Consider the following 26380-nt stretch of genomic DNA (forward strand, 5'->3'; position numbering starts at 1 on the left):
TCAATTTTGAGAAAAAAACAATATTTTTGTGTTTTTGCTATTAAAGATATTAAGTAAATGGAATTTAAAGTCAAATTTCATCATAAATTTAGGCCAGAATGTATTCTGCTACATGTCTTTGCTAAAACAAAATCCCAATACATGTAAATTTATTGGTTTACATGAAATTCATTGTGTTTACAAATGGCAGTATATATACTGGGATTTTTTTAAAATTTTTACTAGTAATGGTGGCGATCAGCGACTTATAGTGGGACTGCGATGGGCGTTCTGACACTGGAGGGAACTGACTTGGTGTCACTGACATCCCCAGTGGCACAGATACAGTGATCAGTGCTAATAAAAAGCACTGACACTGTACTAATGGCACTGGGCAGGAAGGGGTTAACATGTGGGGTGATCAAAGGGTTCACTGTGTACTGTTTTACACTGTGTGTTTGTGCTTCACTGTAAGCACACTACTTTGCATGGCTGTGCTATGCACAGCCATGCAAAGAAGTGTGCAGGAGCTGACTGGAGAGATAATTGTTTTGTTTACAAACAGTTCTCACCCCCCCATCGGAGATGCTCAGCAATCACTGGGTGCCGGCGAATAATCGCTGTCTGGGTCCCAGTGATTGACAGCTGCGGCCACTAATGGCGGCGCAGGTAGGGCGCACACACCCCCTACCCAGGAATGCAAAATCCCATATATATACGTGATTTTACGCACCAATGCTGCCCTGTAGCAGTACATCTGCTATACGATGGACAGGAAGCGGTTAAACCCAAAATCAAAAATGTAACATATTGCTTACTAAGCATTAGATGTGGTGGCTGCATTCGTTTTTTTTTCAGGAGGTTTTCCCTGTTTTCACCTGGTGACCTGGCCAGTAATATACCTCCTGTATTAGGAAGCCTACACTCTGGATGAAGGAGTAAGAGCAGCATTGTCAGTCTGGGGGGAGCGGAGTGTTAGATGCATTAGCAGATTTAGATACTTTACACTAAACAAAATGAAGCCACACTTCAGATAACACTTTATAAGAAGTTATAGCAGTTTTACTCCTTTTGGGATAAAGGATTTACATAAATAGATAGCAACTGATAATTGTAAGCACCTCTGTCAGTAGTAAATTGTTTTTCTCAATCCTCTAAATGCTACAATTGCAGGACAGCTTGGTCTGTTGAAAAACAACAGATTTACTGGCAGGTGAAAGTAAAGGAAAGAAAATCAAAAAAGAAAACAAATGCAGCCACTACATCTAAGAATTAGTAAGCTGCAATTTACCAAATGATTGCTTTTGGGTTTAATACCACTGTATTGCCTTGCCATATAACTGGAGCGTAGAAGCACTCTGTGTTAAAGCTCAGGCTGTAAACTCTTTAAATATACTACAGTGGACAGCTGTTATTCCTCCTTGTTATAACAGGATATATATATCAGTGTTGTTTATACATATATTTATTTGCCTGAGTGATATTTGATCTTGGCCAGAGGATATTTCCAGCATAGGGGACTTTGCTGGAGGTAAACTTAAGAGATCTGGATTTGATGAATGGCCATCCTATTCTCCTCCATCCCATCTGTACAGCCGTATGACAACATCCAGGCATCATCTCTGTTCCTCTTCTCTTAAAGCAGCGGCACAGTGCCAGCACTGACATCCTCGTACAGCTGACTCCTTGTCGGAAGCTCAAGAGTCAATCGTAAAATCTTTTTTTTTTCAGACAGTATTTTCAGCAGCAGATGTTTATCTTTTCTTACAAAGCTCTAATTGAAATTAAAATGTGCCGGTTTAACTGATGCAGCCGCTGAAACTTTAATTGGTGTATAATGGCTTAACCAATCTAATACAAATCAATGGCTAAAAAAATAGAGCCTAAGTGCTACTTAATGTATATGGAAAAAAGAAGGGGGACTAGATCTCACTGAGGGTCCAGGAAAAGACAGTGGCTGTACAGATGCTTCATATTCTATTGATAGGTCACTGTGCATTTATTTACTAGACATGCAAGGGTAACTGTGACCTAATGGTGAAGGATTCATGTTGGAACCCAGTCATAACTCTTTTTTTTTTTCTTGTTTTGTGTTAAAGTGGGGCAAATGCTGTCTGTTTGTTATTGCTGTCATGTATTCAATTCAGAAATTTCCTCAGTTTTATGTTCCTTTAGACCCCTGGGCCCAACCTGTAGTTGGACACTTATTGTGTGGCCCTTGGAGCTCCTGCAGACACAGTTTGCTTACTTAATCCAGTAAAGGCAAAATATTTTTTAGACTGGCTTTAAATAATTACATGATTTTTTTTAACTGTCCTACTCTTTCTATGTTGTTGATCTCGTTTACCTTTTTGGGTTTTTTTCCTCTTATCTTTCATAATGGATATAGCTGAGAGAAATATTAGTTGTGGCACAAGTAAAATTTAAGTGGGCCGTGTAGTGCACAAGTGTGGAAGCAATGATTTGTAAGGAGGCAGCATGGTCTTTAGCAGCCTCGTGTAAAGAGTCTCCAGTCTATGACTGCCTCCCGAAGCATGTTCCCATTCCACAATTTCTATAGAAAGTTCACAATCTCTGACCATCTTCTGTAGCATGTCACTAGTCTCTAACCATCCCTTGTACAGTGCAAATTCTTTGACTACCTCCTGATGTATGTCAGCAGTCCCTGAAACCTTTCTGTAAAAGTTACATTCAATAAATATTGTATGTGTCCCTTTGGTGACATCAGGGACCACACTTGAGGCCCTCTATACTAAGAAAGTTGACTACTACTGCTTTAGACATATCTCCTTGCCCCTCCTATTTAGGTCACAGCACCAGGACAGAAATTGAGAAGAAAAGTAAAGGAAGACATAATCCTTCGCTGTTCTTTCTAAAACTAAAAGATCTTTGACACACCTCTTACCTTGGGACCATACATTTTGGTGGCTCTATTCTTGAAATGTGTACCAAACCTACTTTAGCCACTCAACATTGTTGCCAGGGTCTGCCAAAGGAAGCTGCAGCTGGGATTTTTAGTCCCACACACACATATTAGAGCCAATTTATACAGTAGCCAGATAACCTACCAGCATGTCAGCAAGTAGAGGGAGAGCTTGAATAATATGTAGATAGTGTCGTGGCCAAAATTCAACCTAAGAACCTCAGTGCTGCAAGGCATGAGTGATAACTTTGTTGATGTAATATTGAAATTGTAATTTTGTTATAAAATGTACAATGGCAATACATTTTAACTGTGCTGCCTGCTACCATCGTTATTAGGGTAAATAATGCTGTGATGCTTCTCTAATGGATTCTCCATAATGTACAATAAATAAATAATTATATAATATATATAATAATAATCCAACTTTATCCACTTTGGCTGTGAATTTGTGAGAAAATCAGTGACACAGACTACTGAATGGTAAAGGCAGAGACAAAAATGCCTGCGGAGTAATCTCACTATTGTGGGTTGGGCAGGGACATGCACTACTGTAGGGAAATCTCAGCATTGGGGGAGGGTAGAGACACAAACGATTACAGGGAACCCTCACCATTATTGGAGGTGCACAGACACAAAATGCTGCAGGTAATGCCTACCATTGTGGGAGAGGCAAAGACATAAATCTATGGGGAAATCTCAATAGTGAGATCTATGGGAAATACTGTATATATACACTATATTGCCAAAAGTATTAGGACACCTGCCTTTACACACACATAACCGTTAATTGCATCCCTTCTTAATTCATAGGGTTCAATATTGCGTTGGCCCACCCTTTGCAGCTATAACAGCTTCAACTCTTCTGAGAAGGCTGTCCACAAGGTCTACAGGAATGCTTGACCATTCTTCCAGAAGCGCATTTGTGAGGTCAGGCACTGATGTAGGACCTCAAGGCCTGGTCTGCAGTCTCCGCTCTAATTCATCCCAAAGGTGTTCTATCAGGTTGAGGTGCAGGCCAGTCAAGTTCCTTCACCCCAAACCCGCTCATCCATGTCTAAGTAGGGACCATGAAATTGTCCAAAATGTCTTGGCATGCTGACGCCTTAAGAGTTACCTTCACTGGAAGTAAGGAGCCAAGCACAACCCCTGAAAAACAACCCCACACCATAATTCCGCCCTTCACCAAACTTTACACTTGGCACAATGCAGTCAGGCAAGTACCATTCCCTGGCAACCGCTAAACCCAGACACGTCCATTGGATTGCCGGACAGAGAAGCAAGATTCCTCACTCCAGAGAACACGTCTCTAATGCTTTAGAATCCAGTGGCGGCATGTTTTACACCACTGGATAAGACGCTTTGCATTTCACTTGGTGATGTAAGGCTTCGATGCAGCTGCTCCACCATGGAAACCCATTCCATGAAGCTCTCTACGCACTGTTGTGCTAATCTGAAGGCCACATGAAGTTTGGAGGTCTTTAGCTATTGACTCTTCAGACAGTTGGCGACTTCTGTGCACTGTGTTCTTCAGCATGCGCTGACACCACTCTGTCATTTTACGTGGCCTACCACTTGGTGGCTGAGTTGCTGTTGTTTGCAGTTGCTTCCACTTTGTTATAATACCACTGACAGTTGACCGTGGAATATTTAGTAGCAAGGAAATTTCACGGATGGACTTATTGCACAGGTGGCAACCTATCACGGTACCACGCTTGGATTCACTGAGCTCCTTTCACAAATTTTTGTAGAAGCAGTCTGCATGCCTATGTGCTTGATTTTATACACCTGTGGCCACGGAGGTGATTGGAACACCTGAATCCAATGATTTGGAGGAGTGTCTCAATACTTTTGGCAATATAGTGTATGTTTCCTATATCATACATACTTTACAGGGTCATTAAAGCGCAGTGTGACCACTATACTAATTTAAAAAATAACTCCAGGGATCTAGTCAATAATAATGTAGTCCTTTATCCATTAGAGATATAGTCACTAATAATGTATTCCTTTGTCCATTTTTTGTTTTTGGGTGGGCTCTTTGTAATAAGAAGGGCTGTTCCACAATGCTTTGAGCCTACATTAAGAATGTCAGCCTTTCTCCAGCGTCCTAATGATAAACTACCCATTGCAAACAATACAGTTTAAAGTAACTGTGGCCCTTCCCGCCGTCAATACAGCTCCCTAATTTGAAACCAACACATGGGCTTTCAGCTGATTTGTAATCATCGCCACAAACATGGCTGCAGAATATGAATTTCTTTTATTCCTGCTATGCATATTCTGATATGCTTTAACCACGCCAGCGATCTAAATCCTGACTGGGGAGCTCTCTAAAATCCATGTGACTACATTTCGAGCCTGTCTCCAGCTCAGATGCCGTTGACATCACCTTGGCTGTTGGCGAGTTAAAATAGCAGAACCAGTTGTCTGCAAGCTTGGCTGAGCTGAGTTAGAATTAAGTAAAACAGAAAAATTATTTTGTGGTCGTTCAGGCCAAGACCTGTGTATTCCACATGCATCTGTTCCTTACTGATAGTTCGAAGCGCCCCTCTTCCACAGCTTGGAGGGATCAAAGGGAACCTGTTCCTAAGGCGACATGGAGATGCCACATCCTGGACAGCTGCTCAAATCCAAAGGGCGGAATTATCTGTACTTCAGGAACCCGTGTTCTAATTTATCGAGCAGAGATTATAATTCTGTATACTGTAGGCTCACTTCATAAATTCTTTTATGCCTGAATCGTTTGGTTCTTGCACGCTGCAGAAGTTTGAGTTGGTTTGGAATCCTTTTACCCAGCTGGCTAAGTGGGAACCTATTACCGTTCAAGCCTTGTGTGGCAGCGAAGGAGATGTGGTGTGGCTTGAGTCATCATGGGATACTGCTTGTTTAGATAATAAAAGACACTCCCAGTCTGTACAAGGTCCTAGTTTGAGTATGGTAAACACTATAAATTCCAACAAAGTTTGGCAGCACACTCTTAACATCATGGCTGCACGATCTTCCTTTACAGCAACTAAATGCAATGGGCTACCTCCCAAAATCAGATAATTGCTAAAAGACCTTTGAGCAGCCTTATAGTATGTTTTAAATATGTATTCACCTAATTCTAATTTCAACTAAAAAAGAAGGATTTATTTTATGTCATTTTGACATTTTACATGCATCTTTGTCATTGTTCCATTTTGTCATTTTTGAGCTATATAAATAGTCAACCTGTATACAATGTTTATTTCCTGTCTTCCTTATTATGACTGAACTGGATCTTGAAGTATCCAGAAATCTAAACTATATAGTTTTAAGTATCCATTACTATAAATAGATGTAAACCTTATTTCATAGAAGCTTTAAAACGTTATTAGTTTGAAAAGTAGTTTTCAGCATTTTTAAATCTTCAGTTTTCAATAAAATAATCCTCGAAGATCCTGCCATAAAACTTCCTTGCTCAGGAACATCCTGTTATATAGTGACCATACTTTGTCCCAGTCTCCCAAATTGTGTTCCTGCGTAGTCACCCTGTCACATGAGCTTCAGTTGGAGGCTACAAGTGGCTTTTTCAATACACATTATGCAGACATGGTCCACTGTTGTCACCATCAGGCAGTCCATCCTGGAGTGCATCTACAAAGGAAGCAGCTGCAAAGACGCTGCAGGAGTTTAATAGCACTGAGATGCAACAAAAGATTCTAGAAAGTAAGAAAACAAGGATTAAAAAAATGTCATTCATTTGGGGGTTACGTCTTCTTTAAGTAGATCATATCTACTCCAACACACCTTTCCAACATGCCTGCATTTCGGCACTTCACAACATACGACAATGTGGGTTGTCCTAACACAATGAGCATTAAAATATGACACAAGGCTTGTCAATACATGTGTGCTGATATACTGCAACAGTGTGACCCCATCCTAAGACAAGGGCATATTTCTCATGTGGCCACAGGACAACAGTAGGCCCAAAGATGGTTTTGCCTGTGGCAGTGTTCTTCTTCAGGGAAATTTCCTTGGCAATAATTGCCAGTAGTGGTGCACATTGACCTTATCAGCCAACTACAGATTGGTGGCAATATGGCTGTTCATTAACATCTTCTATGCAATGTAACAGAAAAAAAAATGCTATAGTTGTCGTAGCCTTTGCAGGTATACTCAAAGCAGGGGCTCAGTTGCAGTTTTGGCTGAATCTACGAAAAGCTCCTTGCTGCACTGTAATTAGGAAAAACTGCCACAGGTTAGTTTTACAGCAGTCCCTTGTGTGCAAATTGCAGCTAAATCCACCTTTGACCTTGACCAAGGTCGGAGCACTGCCCTCGAGTCTGATATAACTTCGTCTCCAGAACTCAGTGACCTAATTCAGAACTGCAGGCATCTAGAGCACTTCAATTCCCCTTATTCCCTATCGTGTTGCCCGCACACCTTATCTGCTCTGCACTTGGACAGACCCTCAGGTGCGCTGAAGATTAACAAGGTTTAGTAAAAACTGATCATGAATAAAACACCGGCGACATTTCCACTGGGATCCAGGCAAGTGATAAGAATCCTAAGTTCAGGGCTGGCTGCCATCGAATAAATATGAAATCTTTGTTTTGCTGAGTTTAGGCCCCGAGGCGGCACAATCTGGGTGGCAGCAGGTAATTATTCCACTATTATGCTGAGAACCTGCCATGAATCCTGGTAGGGGCTATTCCATGGATAAGTACAGTGCTATTGAAAGCATATGGGAGATTTGCTGTTTTTAGGTCACTGGAATTGATGCAACAATGATGACGGCGGGGGTCAGCTGCTAGCCTGTGGGTCAACTGTGTGCAGATTCACAGGATTACTCTATCTATAACTGATTTTTCTTTGGGGTGAATGCATAGGAAAGCTAGAAGGTGTGAAAGTGCACTTAAAGTATATTTAAAGCAAAACTTTTTTTTCGTGAGATTTTTATACAGTTTAGGTAATGGTTAAAACCAGGAACTGGCTGTCTGACTTGTGATAACTAAAATACTTTCCATCTATTATGCCATCTAGTATGCACATTTAGGATTCTGAAACTGACATACCTAATAGCCCCATAGAAAGGTGAACATTGCCTTGCAAGTAAATGAGAAACAAAGAAATCTGAAGGTGTCATTATTATTGTTATTACATTATGCTATCGTTTTTCCTTCCCGTTATTGTTTAATGATCTGGTCTGGATAATGGAGATGATGAGTAATCATTCACAGCCATAGGAAGCTCAATGGACCATATGAAACCCGTGGAATGTAGATTTCGTGTCAGTTCAGATAGCACTTAGTGTGATTAATCACAGAAGCGGGTTTCAATCTATCGAGCAACCATAACTGTATATATTTCTGTGATCACTCATAGGCCTGGCTGAGCCACAGTAAATTCTGGGACCTTATTTACAATGAGAGCTCTGGCCTTATTAAGAAGCCGCTGTTTTTGGAAAAGCAGCTAGAATCAGCAAATCAATAGGGTTGAGACAAATAGGCGGTTTGCAAGGGTATTTTCCTCAGAGTGGTGAAGTTTCACTTTGCAAAGAATAGCCAAGGAATCAAGGAAAACTTAAAAAACTGCATTTTTGCTTGCCCATGATTGGATTATAGAGGTTAGAGGGCAAATTCCTTTGCAAAATGAACATCCTATTTACCTAAAGTAATTCTCCAGTGTCTTTATCTCCCAAGAAAGAGCAGACAGCGTGCACGCCACAAGGACGTGACACCCTGACACCATCATAAACTTTGTATCTGTTATCACTCCTAACATATTGTGATAAATGATAACGGAGCATACATAGATCAGGGAAGAGACAGGTTCTATCACATTATGGAAGCAGAGTCTTTATATTTACAATGATTTTTGAAGAGAAGGACCCACTACCAAATATCTACCATGACAGAATGGATTTTCTTCCTTCTTTTGCTTATCACTAATAAATAAAAAGAATGTAATGTACCTTAAAGTGGTTGTAAACCCAAAAATCAAAATTGAAGTGACCAGTCCACCTCACACAGCATAACAGCAGAAGACATTTGTCTGTAGTCTGGCCAAGAAAGGAGCAGCCAGTCATCTGAAATTCTCTCTGCTTTCCTAAGGTAAAAAACCTGACCCATGAATATAATTGTGTCGCCACACCCCCTCTGACAGACTAATTAGGAGTCTCATGCATGAGCATGAGAGAAGGGGGAGTGTGTTCCGCAGCCATCCACACAGATCACTCCCGAAATAGCTGAGCTCGGGAATTACTCAGCGGACCCTGCAGACACTATGGGGTTTATTTACTAAAGCTGGAGAGTCCAAAATCAGACTCCCTTCTGCATAGAAACCAATCAGCTTCTAACCTCTGCTTGTTCAATGAAGCTTTGGCAATGAAACCTGGAAGCTGATTGGTTTCTATGCAGAAGGGAGTCTGATTTTGGACTCTCCAGCTTTAGTAAATAAACCCCTATGTGCTTACCTCTACTAACAGAGGAGAAGAGGGGATAGATACTTTCACAGGTCATCATTATCAACTAAGAGGGGGTTGGGGGGGCAAATCGACTCACACAGATTTAACCTCACAGTTGCCAGGGAGAAAGCCAAGCAGGAGGATCACAATTAACCCCTCAATGACTGAACAGTTTTACTTTGTAACCATTGAGCGTTACTTGAAGGTAGGGCACTACAGTAAAAGTGCCTAACCATTGAGGGGTTAATTGTGATCCTTCTGCTCGGCTCCCTCCTTGGGAACTGTGGGGTTAAATTTGTGTGAGGTTGTTTGGCTCCCATTAGTTGTTAATGATGACCTGTGAAAGCATGTATCCCCCCCTCCTTCTCCTCCCTTAATAGAGATAAGCACATAGTGCAGGCATCCCTACAGTTGATCAGCTCCCTTCAGCCTATGAAAGTCTGCAGTCTATGCCTCTAATGCTGTCCAATGTTTATGGGGATAACTGTTTTCTCAGACTGCTCAGGCTGGAGCTGACTCCTAATTAGTCTGTCAGTCACAGGAGAGGGGGTGTGGCGACCCACATTTTTTTTTCATGTGTCGGGTTTTTTCTCTGTAGAAAAGCAGAGAGGATTTCAGATGACTGGCAGCTCCTTTTTTGGCCAGACTAGGGACAAATGACTTCTGCTACCATGCTGTGTGAGGTAGAATGAATGGTCATTTCAATTTTGATCTCTTGGGTTCACTACCACGTTAATGTAAAACACGTTGATATACTGCAGTTAGAAGGAGACAAAAGATTGATCTGTTGATCGTTTGCTACTTATGCTGTTGGAAGTTTTACTGAATCTATAAAGCACATTTGCTGTGAGCTTCCAGTGGGTTGAGGCACGTTTGCCACCTTTTCAAATTCTTCAGTAGGATATTTAAGCCTCAGTAATGTACGCGGTTCTCACAATATGAGCAATTATTAGCCTTTCAGCAGTCACTGGTTTAAATATTTTTCAGTTTCAAATGACAAACCAATGATTTTGGAACTTCAGTGCAGACTGCCACCCCCTCCCAATAGGATGCTTCCCAGTATCCCCTTTCCCCCTTACTCTACCACTGCCAATTGATCACAGAGGAAGGAAGGGGGGTTAGTAGAGGAGAGACAACCACAGGCAGCTCCTTTGGGGTCTGTGCCCCCTTGCTGACCTAATGGAGCCCAGTTCTGGTGCAGGAGTATTACTTTTACCCCCCCCATTAGTGGTCCTGTTGCTGCTTATTAGATGTATGCTCTAAATTCATTATTTGTGTAGGTTGGCCTCCTACACCCAGAATAAATTGCCATAAGTAGCAAGCATGAATTCCTGCGGATGGTAGGTGAATTCAATGGAATCCAGCATGAAAGAGTGGTCAGACTCAATTTTTAAAAAAATAATTTCCCCATATTCAATTACACTGTTCATTATAACATATAACTTATATTTCCAACTGGCTGGTGTGATTAATATGTTGTCTTTTGTGTTTTTTTTCAGAATTTGGTCTGGCTCTGGGATTTACGTCGAAGTTACGTATAATGTCTGAAGGTGAGTTGAAAATGATCCTACTGTCTACTGGGGAAGGCTGGGAGTCTTAGGTCTCATGCACACAGGCACAAAAAAGCCACTTTTAATCACTTGACCTCCAGACAGTTTTATCCCCTTCATGACCAGATCATGACCTGTGTATGACTGGACAAATCATTGGCTGAAAGCAGCTGCCACACTTGCTCTGTGTCCAATCACTGCACTGGTCAGCAGGGGGCACACGTATGCACGCCACTGAACCCAGAAGAATCAGCTAACATACAGGTGATCATGCCTGCACCAGCTGCCCGATTGCAGTATATTTACTGTGAGCGGTCGGCAGGTGGTTAAAGGCATTTTCACCTTTTTTTTTATGCCCACACCAGCCAGTGTACATGCACATTGGGGCATTGAGATTCATATTTTAAAGCAACGTTCCAGGGTGGGGAAAAAAATAAGAATTGCATCAATTAATTCCAGTGGCTAAAATAAATGAATAATGGGTCTGTTGCATGTATGCAGACTCAGAGCATGTCCCCAGCATCTAACCATCTTCTGTGGCATGTCTGCAGTCTCTAAACAGCTTCTGTGGCATGTTTCCGGTCTCTAACTTTCTCTTGTTGCATGCCTGTTGCCTTTAACCATCTCCTATTCAATGCCTGCAGTCTCTGACCATCTCTTGTTGCATGCCTATTGTCTCTGACTATCGTTTGTTCCATGTCTGCAGTCTCTGATAGCTTTCTGTATTTATTTATTTCAGGTACTTATATAGCGCTGTCAATTTTATGCAGCATTTTACATATATTGTACATTCACATCAGTCCCTAACCCTCAAGGGGTGTACAATCTAAGGTCCCTAACTCACATTCATACATACACATACTAGGGACAATTTAGACAGGAGCCAATCCACTGTAGCAATGCATAATTATTATTAGCAGCCCTTTTGAAATGTCAAGGGCCACATTTGAGGTCCCTTATTTTAAATAAGTGGGACAGAATATGCAGATATAACAAATCAATTAGGTTAACTCTCTAGCATCTGCCACAAACTGAAATGGATTTGGGTGGATTGGCCCTTTAAGTCACTTTGTTTTCTGAGACCCCTTTTAAATAATCCCAGCCCCTCATCCCACCACTGTCCATCTTGCACTGTCAGTGGTGGTTACACAAGTGAAATGGCATCAATTACAGTAACAGAGACGTGTGTTCCCCCCTCCACTATTCATCGTCATATCAATCACCGAAGTTTAGCCGCCACATCCCTATCACTCAGGTACACTCAGGCAATTAGCCGTCCTCCAGTACCTGACAAGTCTTCATTTCCCTCCGTCACTCTTAGGGGCCTACTTATCACACTCTTGGCAATTGCTGTTAAATGTAAGTCTTTTATATTCCGCCGGGCGCTTTGTCAAATGTTTGTTAAAAGGCTGTTTTAGTAACCAAATTGATCCGGCGCAGGAGAGGATACATCACAGGTTCTGCTACCTTTTAATGGACCAACAGGGGATTGGTGAGCAGAGAAGTGTGTTTTCTCTACAAAGCTTTTCCAGTCTCTGAATTTGTGAGACTCTCTTGATAGCCCATTAAAAGCAAAGCAGAAATAAAAGATGGCTTTAAATATTACACACAATTTGCTACCCTGCAATCAGAAACATAATTTTCCCTATTTCCGGCAGATGTCAGGTAATACTTATCTCCATATTAAAATGGTGAGGATGGGTGTGTATTTATGGCTGAGTGCGCCTTTCCACAGACCCATTGTGTTTTCCTTTCAACAAAACAACAACTAAATACATGCAGCAACATCCAGGATGACGTTTGTCGCTTCATCCAAAAATTCTACTGCAGAAAATCTAATAGCAGTAAAGTAAGGTTTAGGGTTTGTTTACACTAGTGTTGTTCTCTGAAGAGCGATCAGTGGGTGAACTGTTCTTTAGAGAGCATTTTTATAGGTGGTGAGGAGGCATTTTTATCTGTAATCTCATGAATCTCGCACTAGCGTGCCACAACGGCATGCATTGCCCTTGGTTGTGGGGCACCCTTATTCAGTAAAAATTCACGTTCAGCACACAGTTTTGCCTGTCGAATGCATCAGAGGGGCATAGTTCCTGTTGCGTCCGCAGCATGTATACACATCAGGGCCACTGCCTTTGCAGCTAAACCCGAGGCAGTTGGGGGTGGTAAATCTGCAGCTCAACTGTGTAGTGTTCCTGTCCCCAACCACTAATGTAAATGAGCCCATAGTGAAGGGGATTTATGCCTCTCCTCCTGTCTCTCCTTGAACCTTTTTAAAGCTAAACTCCAGCCTTCCCTTCAGTCTTGCTTCTCGCAATGTACAGTAAACACTGCAGCCAGAAAAGGCAACATACAAGTAGAATAAACTGTAGCTTTAAAGTTGTCACCCTCTACAGCAGTTGAGTTTCCGTGCTTTCTCTTTCTGTAACTGCACCCTCCCTATGCACCCAGCCTGCTAATAAAAACTCAGTACAGCAGCCCTAAGAGGGGGGAGCTGCTGAGTCACTGTTGGAAAGGGGGGGCAGGAGGGTTGAGCTTATGTATCCTAAAGTCCCTATGTATGAACTCTTAGATCTACTCCTTCAAACCAGTCACACAATCCTTGGGAGCTGAATATAGCAGCGATGTAAAAACGTTTATGCTGTTGTGGAAATAAGGCAAATTTCACAAATCACATAGTGCATATCTCTCCCAAGATGTGACTCATGCCAATATGTCAACAGCTTGCAACCACCTTCTCTATAAAATATATATACATTAAAAAGAATTGCATTCTGGGCTCCAGACAGACAGGGTTTATAGTAGGCAACCCCTGGCCTTCGACCTGGTAGCTCATACAAAGCTATATGGTGTTTCTTCCCCATTTCAGTTTATCAACAGAAAGATGTCACTGATCAACCTTATCACTTGCATGTTAACAGTCACAGTTTTACTGGTATGTAAGGGATATCTTTAGCTTCAACTTGCGTTAAATATTCTTAAAAGAGCGTTAAAACAGACTAACTAAACTCTGTAGCTGTGGGCATTGTGGAACAATTCATATTTAAAGTTCACAGCAAAAGAACTGAACTCTTTCTCTCAGTCAGCACCAATCCCCCACCCCCCACCCCTAGCAGAGACTCAGCAATTAAGCCATCTTTGCTCCCCTTCTTAACAGTGACTCATCTGCTTGGTTCCCTCTGTTCCCTCCTCCAAGTGTTGACTAAGCTGCCTGGCTTACTCTTTTCTCATCTAGGGGAAGCAAAAAAGGTTCTAGCCAGGCCATAGAAAAGAGAGCGCATGCATAGGGATTTTAAAATCCAAAAGCTTAGTCCTCCATCCCAACAGTGACACAGCAACTCAGCTCCCCCCTTCCATCCGTGACTCAGCAGCTCAGCCCCCCTGCACCCACTCACAGCAATGACTCTGTAGCCTTCTGGTTCCTAATAAAATCCAGTGTTTGTCAACCAGGGTACCGTTTGGGCTCCTTCTGGTTGCTGCAAACACAAGACCCAGTTTGTCCTAGATTAGTGTCATGAGTTGCCATGGTGCAGATTGACCAGTCTCCAGAACTATAACAACCGACAAAGTTCTAGAACCACAATTCATGGTTTTGTTCATTGCTATGGTGTTGGCCAATCCACCTGCATCATAGCAACACATGACATTGATCCAGGGCAGGCAGTATGCAGGCCTGCCCCCAGCATCAAGGATAGGACAGAAGTCCACCTCCTCCAGATCTGCTCCACCTCCTTTGCTCTTCCATGCTGCTGGAGCCAAAAGGTAGGTCTCTGAAGAGGGGACTGTGTTATTGGGAGGCTCTGTGATGGGGGCTATGTAATCAGAATCTCTGTAATGGGTAACTATCTGACTGGGGGGCTTTGTGATGGCAGGACAGTATTATTGGGGGGGCTCTGTAATTGGGGGAACCTGATGTGATGAGAAGACTCTAGGATGGGGGGACCCTGTCTTGGACTCTGATGTGATGTGGGGCTCCAAGGCAGAGGAGGATCACTGATGTATACGGAGTTCTCTGATGTGATGGGGGGACTCTGATGTGAATGGGGGGAGCTCTTATGTAGAGGGGGCCTCTGATGCATTGAGAGTTCTCTGATGAGATGGGGAGACTTTGACATGATGGAGGGAATCTGATGCTAATTTCATCAAAGTGGTTAGGTGCATCATCCCAGGCTCAGGCTTCCCATGGATAAGTAACAAGTTTACATTCTGTACATTTTAGACTGGGGTGCCTCAAGATTTTTGCATGCTTTTATTGAATTCCACAACTGAAAGAGGCTGAGAAACACTGATATAAACACTGAGAAGAAACCCTGGCAGGGAGGAGCAGGGGAAGCTAAGCTGTTGAACCACAGATGGGAGGGGAACTTGAGCTGTTAAGTCACTGCTGTAAAGGGGGAGCAGGGAGCCTGAGCATATGGATCTTAAAGTTCCTATGTGCAAACTCCCTTTTTTTTTTTAGTATCTTCAAGCCAGTCACACAAGCTTTGCACTCAGAATATATGAGCGATGTGAAAGCATTTAGGCTGTTATAGAAATAAGGTAGCTTTCACAAATCACATGATGGGTATCTCTCCTAGTATGTGACCTATGCCAATATCTCAATCCCTTGCAACCACCTTTTCTATAAAATGTATATTTATGCATCTAAAAGAAATACATTCTGGGCTTCGGACAGACAGGGTTTATGGCAAGTGGCTCAGAAAATGTGTCAGCCGCATCCAGCGAGGTGTAAATACATCATCTGTTGTATCCAGTTTATTTTCTGGCTCAGTAATAGAGAAGATTTAATTTGCTGTATATTACTATCCACAAGTGTCTTCGCTTCCACGCAGCATTGTCTCCATATTATCTGCCTGTAATGGGTAACAATGTATTGCACCATGAGAAAACTGGAACCAGGACCCATTCCACAAAGATATATTTTATTTCTAATCCCCCAATTTGGACTGGTTTATGAAACATCTGTTCAGGCCAGCCAGAAGGCAATTTGGTTATCTGTTCCCAGCGTGGAGCGAGGAGATGAGTATACTGTATGGAGCATGTAGAAATAGCAGGAAGTGTCATATACAATAAAATGGTACAAAATATATAGTAGATATTTGGAAGATTTTGCTGGAAAATAAATCTTACTCTGATTATTTCCTATATTTGTTCTGCTGCTCGGTGTATGTCAGAATCTCCAGTGTTACTGTATAAATAGAGCCTGACATTTTTGTTTGATAAAACTGACTTCAGATGCCTTTAGGATTCTGCACATGGGGCTGTGTCACATGGGGCTGTTAGATGTGGATGATCCTAACTGACAATCTTGCTCTGTCCTAAATTATTCAAACAATTATTTTTTGCATTTAAAGGATAAGTTCACCTTTCTGAACATGTTACATGTTACACCCGTATTTATGGTGGAATATGTCCAGCATCCTCCACCTCATCCCTGATCGCCCATTCTCTGTGACAGTGGATGAGGGTCCTTCTCCCTACACTCGCTCTCAAAATTTGAAAATAGCAGAGTGTTCCGTGAATGAGATGTAGCGCTTACCCCTGCAAAAGCCACTGATGTTGATGGCTCCTCTGTTCTGCCAAGACTCTTAAAACTCTTGGTCCCCACTGACACACCCAGTAAGAGGTAGAGGACTATTTATACCTGGGTAATGTAAACGTTAGAGATTCACAACAATGTAACAAGGCACAGAAAATGAGGCCCAAACTATCAAGTTAAGTAAATGTATTATCTCAAAAGAGGTAAACGGTGCAATAATTAATATCAAGCAAATAACACACTTCAAAGTTGCAGAACTGAACAAACACTGGCCTATAACTAGAAAGACTGTACTACAGCAGTGGTCAGTCAAATTTTAACTACTATTGAGCTAAATTATTCTCAACTAACTCACGAGTAATGTTCTTGAGTGCACTCTATTAAGATACCCCAGATAAGAGTATCTGTGTTCCTGAGTGGGGTACCCCTTATAGGTGGTGGCAAGTACCTGGTGCCTTAATGCTAGCATTAGTTGGCTTGCGTTGGGCTCCTTCTGTCAGTAGTGCTTGAGAGTCTGTCCCTTTTAATAGTAAGTAGAATGTATAACTATAGGCTTCTTCGCAAGGAGCAGTCTATGCAGAGCAGGGTGTAGCAAGGGGTTAAATGTGGGTTCTCTCACCACTCCTGGCTGGTGACAGGTCTCGCTCCACATGCTTGGTAGTTCCAGATGTCATGTCCTGGAAAGTCAGTCCCTAGCTCTGCTACACACTCACACAGCCTATGATAAGCTGTGGCAGCAGGACCATCCTTGGACGTAAGCATCAGCAGCAAACTCCTCTCTGTGTGGCGCTCTTTTGAGGCAGCTGCTTGTCCCACAGCAAGTCCTCTCAAATAAGAAACATGGGCAAGGGACTTTTTAAAATAAAATCAAAGCAGTTTTAAAAAGTTATTTTAGTCAATGTTAAAACCAAATGAATAGAAATACAAATACACATAAACAGAAATTGAAATTCTATTGGTGTACACTTCATATACAACAGGCAAGCAGGCAGTATTGTTTAGTCTCGACACGTTACCTGAAACAATGTTGACTTCTTCAGGACAGGGGAATTCATACTATCAAAATATCTGTAGAGAAACCAAGTCATTAGACTATGATAATCAAAAACATATATGTTATTAGCTGTTGGCTACGCTAAGTTGGCCCCACCCTGTGATTCTTTTTGTTTACCTTTACGTCCATGGCTTCTCACCCTTTCCACAACTCCAAAGCAAGACTGTTCTGACGGCGCTTCTTTACTGCACTCTGTGGGGACAATGCACAAAGTGGTATCTTACCGTATCCAAGTATGTGGTAAGATACCGCACAGCGTTTTTCAAAATGTTTGTTGGCATTCACTAAAAACGTTGCTAAAATACTGCATGAGGTATTTTATGAAGTCATGTGGTATTTAATAGTGAAAACATGTGGTAATGTAATGAGTCATCAGCTGAATGTAAAACAAGAATTGCCGTCAATAAAAAATGTAGAAAAAAATGGGGTGGGGTCCCCCCAATCCATGCCAGGAACTTTGGATCTGGTATGGATTTTGAGGGGAACCCCATGCCAAAACAAAAAAAATGGCATGGGGTCACCCCCAAAATCCATACCAGACCTTTATCCAAGCATGCAGCCTGGCAGGTCAGGAAAGGGGGGGGCAAGTGAGTGCCCTCCCTCTTCTCCTAAACCTTACCAGGCCACATGCCCGCAACATGGGGGGGTGCTTCCCCCCCCCCAAAGCACCTTGTCCCCATGCTGATGGGGACAAGGGCCTCTTCCCCACAACCCTGGCCGGTGGTTGTGGGGGTCTGTGGGTGGATAGGGCTTATCAGAATCTGGAATCCCCCTTTAACAAGGTGGCCCCCAGATCCAGGCACATGATACCCCTACTCATTCATCAAAAATAAGTGTAGTGTAAAAAAAACACAGTAGGTATCTTTCGACAAGTCCTTTATTAAAAAAACAAAATAAAGAAACAGAAAAAAATGTACCGTAGTGTAGATCTATCCTCAATCACAATGCCACCACCACCGCTGACCTGAAAAAAAAAATGAGGCTCCACTCCCAACGCCTGACAGTTCTTAAATAACTAAGGTTGTGACATCATCGACCCAGCATGCCCTCAGACTCTGTAGATGGCATCTTGGCTCCTGTAGTTTAGAGTCCATCTCAAGTTTTGTTTCTCACACTCAGTTAGCTCAGTCCTTTATTGGCTCAAGCTCCCCTGCTCCCTAATTGGCTCAAACTCTCTGCCAGGAAAAAGGGGGGTGGGGAGTGTGGGAGATTTCACACAAATCCTCCCTGTGAGCTGCAGTGGGAAAGGGGTGAGAAGCTTACTGCAGCACTCAGCTACTGAATGAACTACAACTACCATCAGCCATTGCAGCAGACGGCTTGTAGTTTTCAATTAACTACAAGGCTGCCAGTGAGCTCATTGTAGTTCACTCGTAGTTCATTGATCTTCCTGGGCTTCAGTAACTGCTTGCTTGTATCAGAGGTACAAGCAGACAACTCTGTCAGTCTGCAGAAACCTGGTATTGCACCCACAATCTGCTGATCGAGGGTGCAAAGCTTTATAGGTTCCTGAGAAAAAAAATAATAAATGCACATTTGACCTGCAAAAAAACCCTGTGAATTTATTTATTTATTTTTAAAGGTGAGCTTAGCCTTTAAAATAATTATTAACTTAAAAACCCTGGATAACAAGGATACATACTAACAACTGAGTTTAAAGTGTATTTAAAACCAAAATCTATTTTTCATTATGTTTAGCATCATGCCTTACTATGTAAACTTTTCTTAAGAAAATTGTTCTTGGGGAATCTGTTGCAAAGTTTCTTACCTGAAGATCCTGACAGTGACAATGCTTCCTGTTGCAGGCTGACAACACTATGCTTCTGCCTCGAAATTAGCAACAGTGTTGTAAACCTGCTTAGCTTACTTCTCCAGTTGGTCACTGGGCTGCCTATCAGGTATAGCAGATAAGCAGCCCCAGCAGCCAAATGAAAATGGGGCACGTGGCATGCTGACAACGCTGCTGCTAATCGGTAGGCAGTGGCTTAGCGTTCCTGCAAAAGGAAGTGCTGTTACGGGCAAGTTTTGAAAGCTTAGAAATCACCTCTTAGCAGCTAAGGGCTGTCAAATTGTTTAGTTTTTATAGTTGTTTTAGGCTGTGGTGAGTTTCTACTGCTGTCTGTGTCCATTGAAAGTGTAACCCCTTCTAAAAAGCCAATGGGGGGGGACATTTTTTTCACTTCCTGCTTCAGAATGGAGACAGGAATTAGAAAAAATCCACCTCCCTTCCACAGGGGCTGCACTTTAGATGGGGGAGGGTTCCCTTTTGGACACACTACATAAATGAAAGTTTTCTGTCCAGGACCTGCAAAGCTCAAAAGACAGACTTCATTTGTTACAGGCCACAAATTAAGGGCCTTTTCACACATCCTTTCCAATCAGGTCTGCCTGTCAGTTTTTCAGGTGGACCTGGTTGGAAGATTCTACCTCCGAGCCTGTCCAGGTCCGCGCTTAAAAGTAGTGGATCAGAGGTATCCTGATGTAATTTACATCTAGCCACCCATAGAGCTATCATAGGTCCTCCCATATCTGGAGGACATAAACTGAATGGGCACAGATATCAACAAACTGACATCCATCCCGTTCAGCTCTGATTCAGCAGGGGATTCACTCATGGAACCCATGCTGAACAAAGCAGAAGGGCTCCATGTGAAAGAGCCCTTAAAAACAGAGGTATGGCAATTTTTACTAATTACATTGGTCTAGTTTGGAGCAATGTATGTATGTATGTATGTACAGTCAGGTCCATAAATATTGGGACATCGACACAATTCTAACATTTTTGGCTCTATACACCACCACAATGGATTTGAAATGAAACAAACAAGATGTGCTTTAACTGCAGACTGTCAGCTTTAATTTGAGGGTATTTACATCCAAATCAGGTGAACGGTGTAGGAATTACAACAGTTTGCATATGTGCCTCCCACTTGTTAAGGGACCAAAAGTAATGGGACAGAATAATAATCATAAATCAAACTTTCACTTTTTAATACTTGGTTGCAAATCCTTTGCAGTCAATTACAGCCTGAAGTCTGGAACGCATAGACATCACCAGACGCTGGGTTTCATCCCTGGTGATGCTCTGCCAGGCCTCTACTGCAGCTGTCTTCAGTTCCTGCTTGTTCTTGGGGCATTTTCCCTTCAGTTTTGTCTTCAGCAAGTGAAATGCATGCTCAATCGGATTCAGGTCAGGTGATTGACTTGTTCATTGCATAACATTCCACTTCTTTCCCTTAAAAAACTCTTTGGTTGCTTTTGCAGTATGCTTTGGGTCATTGTCCATCTGCACTGTGAAGCGGCGTCCAATGAGTTGTGAAGCATTTGGCTGAATATGAGCAGATAATATTGCCCGAAACACTTCAGAATTCATCCGGCTGCTTTTGTCAGCAGTCACATCATCAATAAATACAAGAGAACCAGTTCCATTGGCAGCCATACATGCCCACACCATGACACTACCACCACCATGCTTCACTGATGAGGTGGTATGCTTAGGATCATGAGCAGTTCCTTTCCTTCTCCATACTCTTCTCTTCCCATCACTCTGGTACAAGTTGATCTTGGTCTCATCTGTCCATAGGATGTTGTTCCAGAACTGTGAAGGCTTTTTTACATGTCGTTTGGCAAACTCTAATCTGGCCTTCCTGTTTTTGAGGCTCACCAATGGTTTACATCTTGTGGTGAACTCTCTGTATTCACTCTGGTGAAGTCTTCTCTTGATTGTTGACTTTGACACGCATACACCTACCTCCTGGAGAGTGTTCTTGATTTGGATGTAAATACCCTCAAATTAAAGCTGACAGTCTGCAGTTAAAGCACATCTTGTTTGTTTCATTTCAAATCCATTGTGGTGGTGTATAGAGCCAAAAATGTTACAATTGTGACGATGTCCCAATATTTATGGACCTGACTGTATGTATGTGCCATACCTGTGGGATCCACATGGAGGCTGGAATTCACTGTAGTATGCATCACTTTCTATACTGATCTCCACTAGCTTCCAGGCTGCCGAGCTGCAGCATTGTGGACACAGGAGATCACTCATGCAGCATGGGCGCCATTTATAGAACAGTTTCCATTTCTCAGTAAATACAAAACGTTCTCTGACTGGATGAGGTGGAGAGGCAGGGCATCATGATCTCCATCTCATTATATCAGAGAACACTTTGCAGTCATTCAGAATATGCTAAGTGTTCTTTGAATGGAACCCATGCCCGTGACCTCCTATGTTCACTGTGCAGCAAGGCAGCCGCTCAGCATGGGACCCGGAAGCTAGCTGGTGTCTACTATAGTGATTTCCATCTTCCACTGGCATTTCATAGGTATGGCACTTACATTTTTACATTAGGCAAAGGTGGACCAATGTAACTATATAAAAATTGCCATACCAAAACTTCATCTTTAAAGGAACAGTACCCCCTCCCCCAAAAACATTGCATGCAAGTACAACTAACAGACACAGAAAATGACTATTTACTTTATCTGTTTTTGCTGAATTTTGTGGTGTGCCTGGCATTCCCCTTTCAGAGGTTCCTAGGACAAATAAGGAGCCGTTCTAAAGCAAAGCCATCAATGCGTCACACAGGATCCTTATCTGCCATCGATACTCTCTGTTGCTATTTTAGTCTCATGCCTCCTAAGGTAAGATTTTACGGCTGATTCACAGAAAAGCAGGTGTACGTCTTAGATAAAAGCGCTGGGTCCAAGCTGGCAGTGCTACACTGAGCTAAGCGATCTGTTCCGGCTTTGTTCCTGAGGAGTGCCAAACACAGTGCGTGGCACTAATGGTTTAAACCCATTGATTGGCAGCGTGGTGCCTTTTCTACCCGCAACCCCCCCTACACCCTCCTTCAATCTATCACTGGCCGCAGCTACGTACCGCTGAGTGGAGAGCTAGAAAAGCAATCCATTGCCTTCAGTCGATTTGTGATTGAAATGTGACATTTGGATGGAAGTTTCACGGGAGAAAAAAAAATCTATGTCAGACTCAGAGAGAAAAGCTTCGACTTCTGAGAAAATAAAAATACTCTGAAGTGCTTTTTGGGAAAATTGTCAGGGAAAGGTTAACCTCTTATTCACCGCAAGCTGCAACTGGAATAGATGGTGCCATAGCTTCTGCAGATGGCCCAACGCTTTGACAATAAAACCTGGAAGCTGATTAGTTTCTATAAAAAGTTGCACCAGATTTTGCAGCATGTGGTTTTAGTAAATAACCCCCATTCTGCTTCCTGGCATTTGCACCAAACACATGCAAAGTCCTTCACAATTTCTCAAAATGCACCTCCCCAAACCACAGCCCGGGAGACAGAGAGCTCACATGGTCCATCCAAATATTTATGCTCCCCCCATTATGCACCAGTGACTATACACCTCCTACTGGTTGGCTAGGAGAAACATAAATATCATAAACCATTTTACTGTAGCTTCTCACACTATTGCCAGAAGTACCGGTGACAGCTACTGGTAGCGGAGAGAAACCACGGCTTCACTGAATTTAGGGTAAAACCAAATGGATATATAGACTATAAATTAGCTGGGCTATCTACCACCCAGCATGACTAAGTTTAGATAGCCATCCCTGTTTAGGACAGGGTGGCTACCCTAAGTTAACTTCATAACAAATTAACTTAACCAATAACACTTGACTATACCTTCACCCTTAAAGGAAAACTGTGCTCGGAAATGTGCAGGACATTTTTATGGATCCAATGAATCATTTCCTGTAAAGTAGCAGAAAGGGCCGCCATGCACAAGCTCACTAGGAGTGTCGGTGTCTGCAAACTCAGGTACAAGCATCAGACGATGCTCGTCCTCACGCCCCATACATATTTTGCTTAAAAAAAAAGGCTGTACAGAGATAATTTCAGCCCTTCAATAGAACTTTATTGTTCCAGAAGACATTCACAAAGAAGGGGAACCTTGGAACCTCCCTGATCTGACGCGGTTTATCCAAGAGCAGCCTTAATCATAGAACCCTTTCCCGTGTTCTTGGGTAAAATGCATCACTGTGACAAGACTCCTTTGTTCATGCTTTCCAGAACAATAAAGTTCTAATTAAACATTGTGGCTATCGGTGTGCAATCATCTCCAAAGCCTGGCAGGATGTACAGGTACTATACTGCGCTCTCCTTGTATTTCATGTTTGCACTTTTGCATGATATAATTTCACTCTCCTGAAGTGATCACACATTGAATACTGATATTCATCGCTTGTGAAAATAATTTCAGTGCCTCAAAGGCATTAAATTATTTCAAGAACAATATTCATAACATCCTAGATGCAAAAAATAGTTACGCACAACAAGAAATATCAGTCAAAATGATTTTATTATTTGTTTGGAAAATCATTCTACCCAGGCGTTCTACACCAAATAATCGAGACATTGGGGTTTATTTACTAAAGCTGGAGAGTCCAAAATCAGACTCCCTTCTGCATAGAAACCAATCAGCTTCTAACCTCAGCTTGTTCAATGAAGCTTTGGCAATGAAACCTGGAAGCTGATTGCTTTCTATGCAGAAGGGAGTCTGATTTTGCACTCTCCAGCTTTAGTAAATAAACCCCATTGTGTCTTCTGATGAGCTCCATGTGTCTGATGAGCAGCATGTGTCCCTTTAATTTTTTTTACAATGTAGGCGCATGTGCATTTGTCAGACAGTCCCTCCTAGCCTGTGAACCCCATGACTTGATCTTGCTTGGATATTCAGTGGTTTAATCTCACTAATTCCCCATCAGGAAGTGTCTTGTGACAAATTATCTGATCACAATGGCCATCTCTGCCATCTTTGAAGGTCCTCCCTGTGCCTGCGTGGGTTTCCTTCGGGTACTCCAGTTTCCTCCCACACTCCAAAGACATGCTGGTAGGTGAATTGGCTCCTGTCTAAATTGTCCCTAGTATGTGTATGTATGAATGTAAGTTAGGGACATTAGATTGTACGCCCCTTGAGGGTTAAGGACCGATGTGAATGTACAATATATATGTAAAGTGCTGCGTAAATTGATGGCGCTATATAAGTACCTGAAATAAATAAATAATCCTGTAATGATTTTTATAACTAACTGCCATTTTCTTACTCTAGTCTTTGAAAAGTTTGGAGTAGTTTAGAGAGGGACCAAGCCCTGGAACAAAATTCATCCTCTGTTACATTATTTCCTAGTAAGAGTGTTTATTATTGGGTATAAATGTCATGGTAGGGCACAATGTACACAGTGAGGGCTCTTACATTTACTGCTTAATGGTTGACATTTGCTCCTTTAGAAGACGTTACAGTTCAATTCTCTCCGCTCAATATTACATTAAATTTACTATTATAAATTAATTCTGGGGAATTATGTAATTCGTGTTACTAACAGAAACTCAGTAAAAGCTGAACTGTTTTTCTTGGATAGAGCAGGGAAGAATTGGACCCTGTTATATATTTTTACCAGTCTGTGTGCCAACAGGGGAGATTTTCTCTCACTTCTTGTCTTGTTAATATTCTGACACAACAGTAGAAACCTGACAGGAGTTTTAATTCTTTCCCACTCAAGCCAAAAATTGGTTTGCTGGAGTTGGGTGTTCCATTTTCTGATTATTGTGGTTTACTTTTCTTTTATTTAGTTATTTTTTTATATGTAGTTTTGCTGTGTACAAGACAGAGTGGTGGTACATTGGTAAGTTCCACGGAACATCATTTGCATATAAATGAAACGTTTTTCAGAAACCATAAAAGGAACCGATTTGGTCAAAATAAATGAAACATACTTCCCCATGCCAGCTTTCTGTTGTACTTATTGAATAAAACAGTTTCAAAATCTTCCTTGTGACATGGAAAATTTATTATTTTTAGAGGAGTGTGAGAATTGTAAATAGGAGGAAGCGGGTTGATGGTAAAGGTGAGTTCTGGAGGGTGGTTTAGACTGATGAAGGGATCAGGAGGAAGAGTAAAAACACAGGGAGGAGAAGAGGGGGGAGAATATAGCTATGTAATAGCTGGGGAGGTGTGCTCAGTAGGTGGTCAGACAGGGGGGTAAATAGGCTGAAACCTGTTCAGACTTGTTCTGCCCCTGGAGGAAGGGGGACTATGTGCTTCAGAGGACTGCTAAGCCCTAAAGACTTCCTGACTTCCTACTCTCCTCCCTCCCTCATTTGAATCAAACCCATGGCCTTGCTTTTACCGGGATTCATGAGTAGAGCCCAGTCTCCTGAGCTGCAGTTTATTTATAGTTCTCTGCTGTAGACCATCTTGTGTTCTTCAAGAACACCTCTTTTAACCAAACCTAACCTGTGGCCATCAACAGCAGGACACTAAGGCTGACCATACATTATACAATTTTCTTGAGATTTTTGCTTTAGATTTACCAAAAACTATATAAATTAAACCCAAACACTTTCAGTTGTATCCAATTAGGCAGGGCCTTGCGCTACACTGTTGAAGGTAAATCTAAAGGAAATTGGATAGAAAATTGTAAGAAAATTGAATAGTGTATGGCCAGCCTTTCAATGCTCCATTCTACTTACATGCTCTAATGTTCTCCTAGACCACAGCTGGGAGTGAAATAATAGGTTTGATTTACTAAAGCTGGAGAGTGCAAAATATGGTGCAGCTGTGCATTAAGCTTTGACAAAAAAAGAACTGGAAGCTGATTGGTTTCTATGCACAGCTGCACCAGATTTTGTACTCTCCAGTTTTAGTAAATCAACCTGCTGTGTTGCTACTGCCCAGTGGAGAGGGGCCCCTGCTAATTCTGTGCGTAATATTCTCCTGGTCTACAGTTGGGAGTGAAAGACTTTTTGAAGTGTCACATATCCCTCTGTCCTCCTCAGTTACAAGTTTTCAGCAACAACAAAAAAAAAGACATCCCCTTGACTGTATATTGAACTAGAGTGAGTGAACTGTTGCTGTTTGCCTGGCTGCCTCT

The 26380-nt window shown here is 42.1% G+C and overlaps 1 protein-coding gene across 2 annotated transcripts in view; it reads left to right on the plus strand.

Moving 5' to 3' along the window:
• KIRREL3 (kirre like nephrin family adhesion molecule 3) overlaps positions 1-26380 on the plus strand; it is a 1079924-nt gene that overhangs the window by 583309 nt on the left and 470235 nt on the right. For both annotated transcript variants that reach the window (XM_089652098.1, XM_089652099.1), the window contains exon 2: positions 10838-10888. In XM_089652098.1, the coding sequence (XP_089508224.1) occupies positions 10838-10888 (51 nt within the window). The remainder of the gene's footprint in view (positions 1-10837; positions 10889-26380) is intronic.

This window comes from Staurois parvus, unplaced genomic scaffold (assembly GCF_062004578.1).
Source record: "Staurois parvus isolate SC_StPar_1 unplaced genomic scaffold, SC_StPar_1.0 ptg000671l, whole genome shotgun sequence".
In the NCBI taxonomy this organism is placed as follows: domain Eukaryota; kingdom Metazoa; phylum Chordata; class Amphibia; order Anura; family Ranidae; genus Staurois; species Staurois parvus.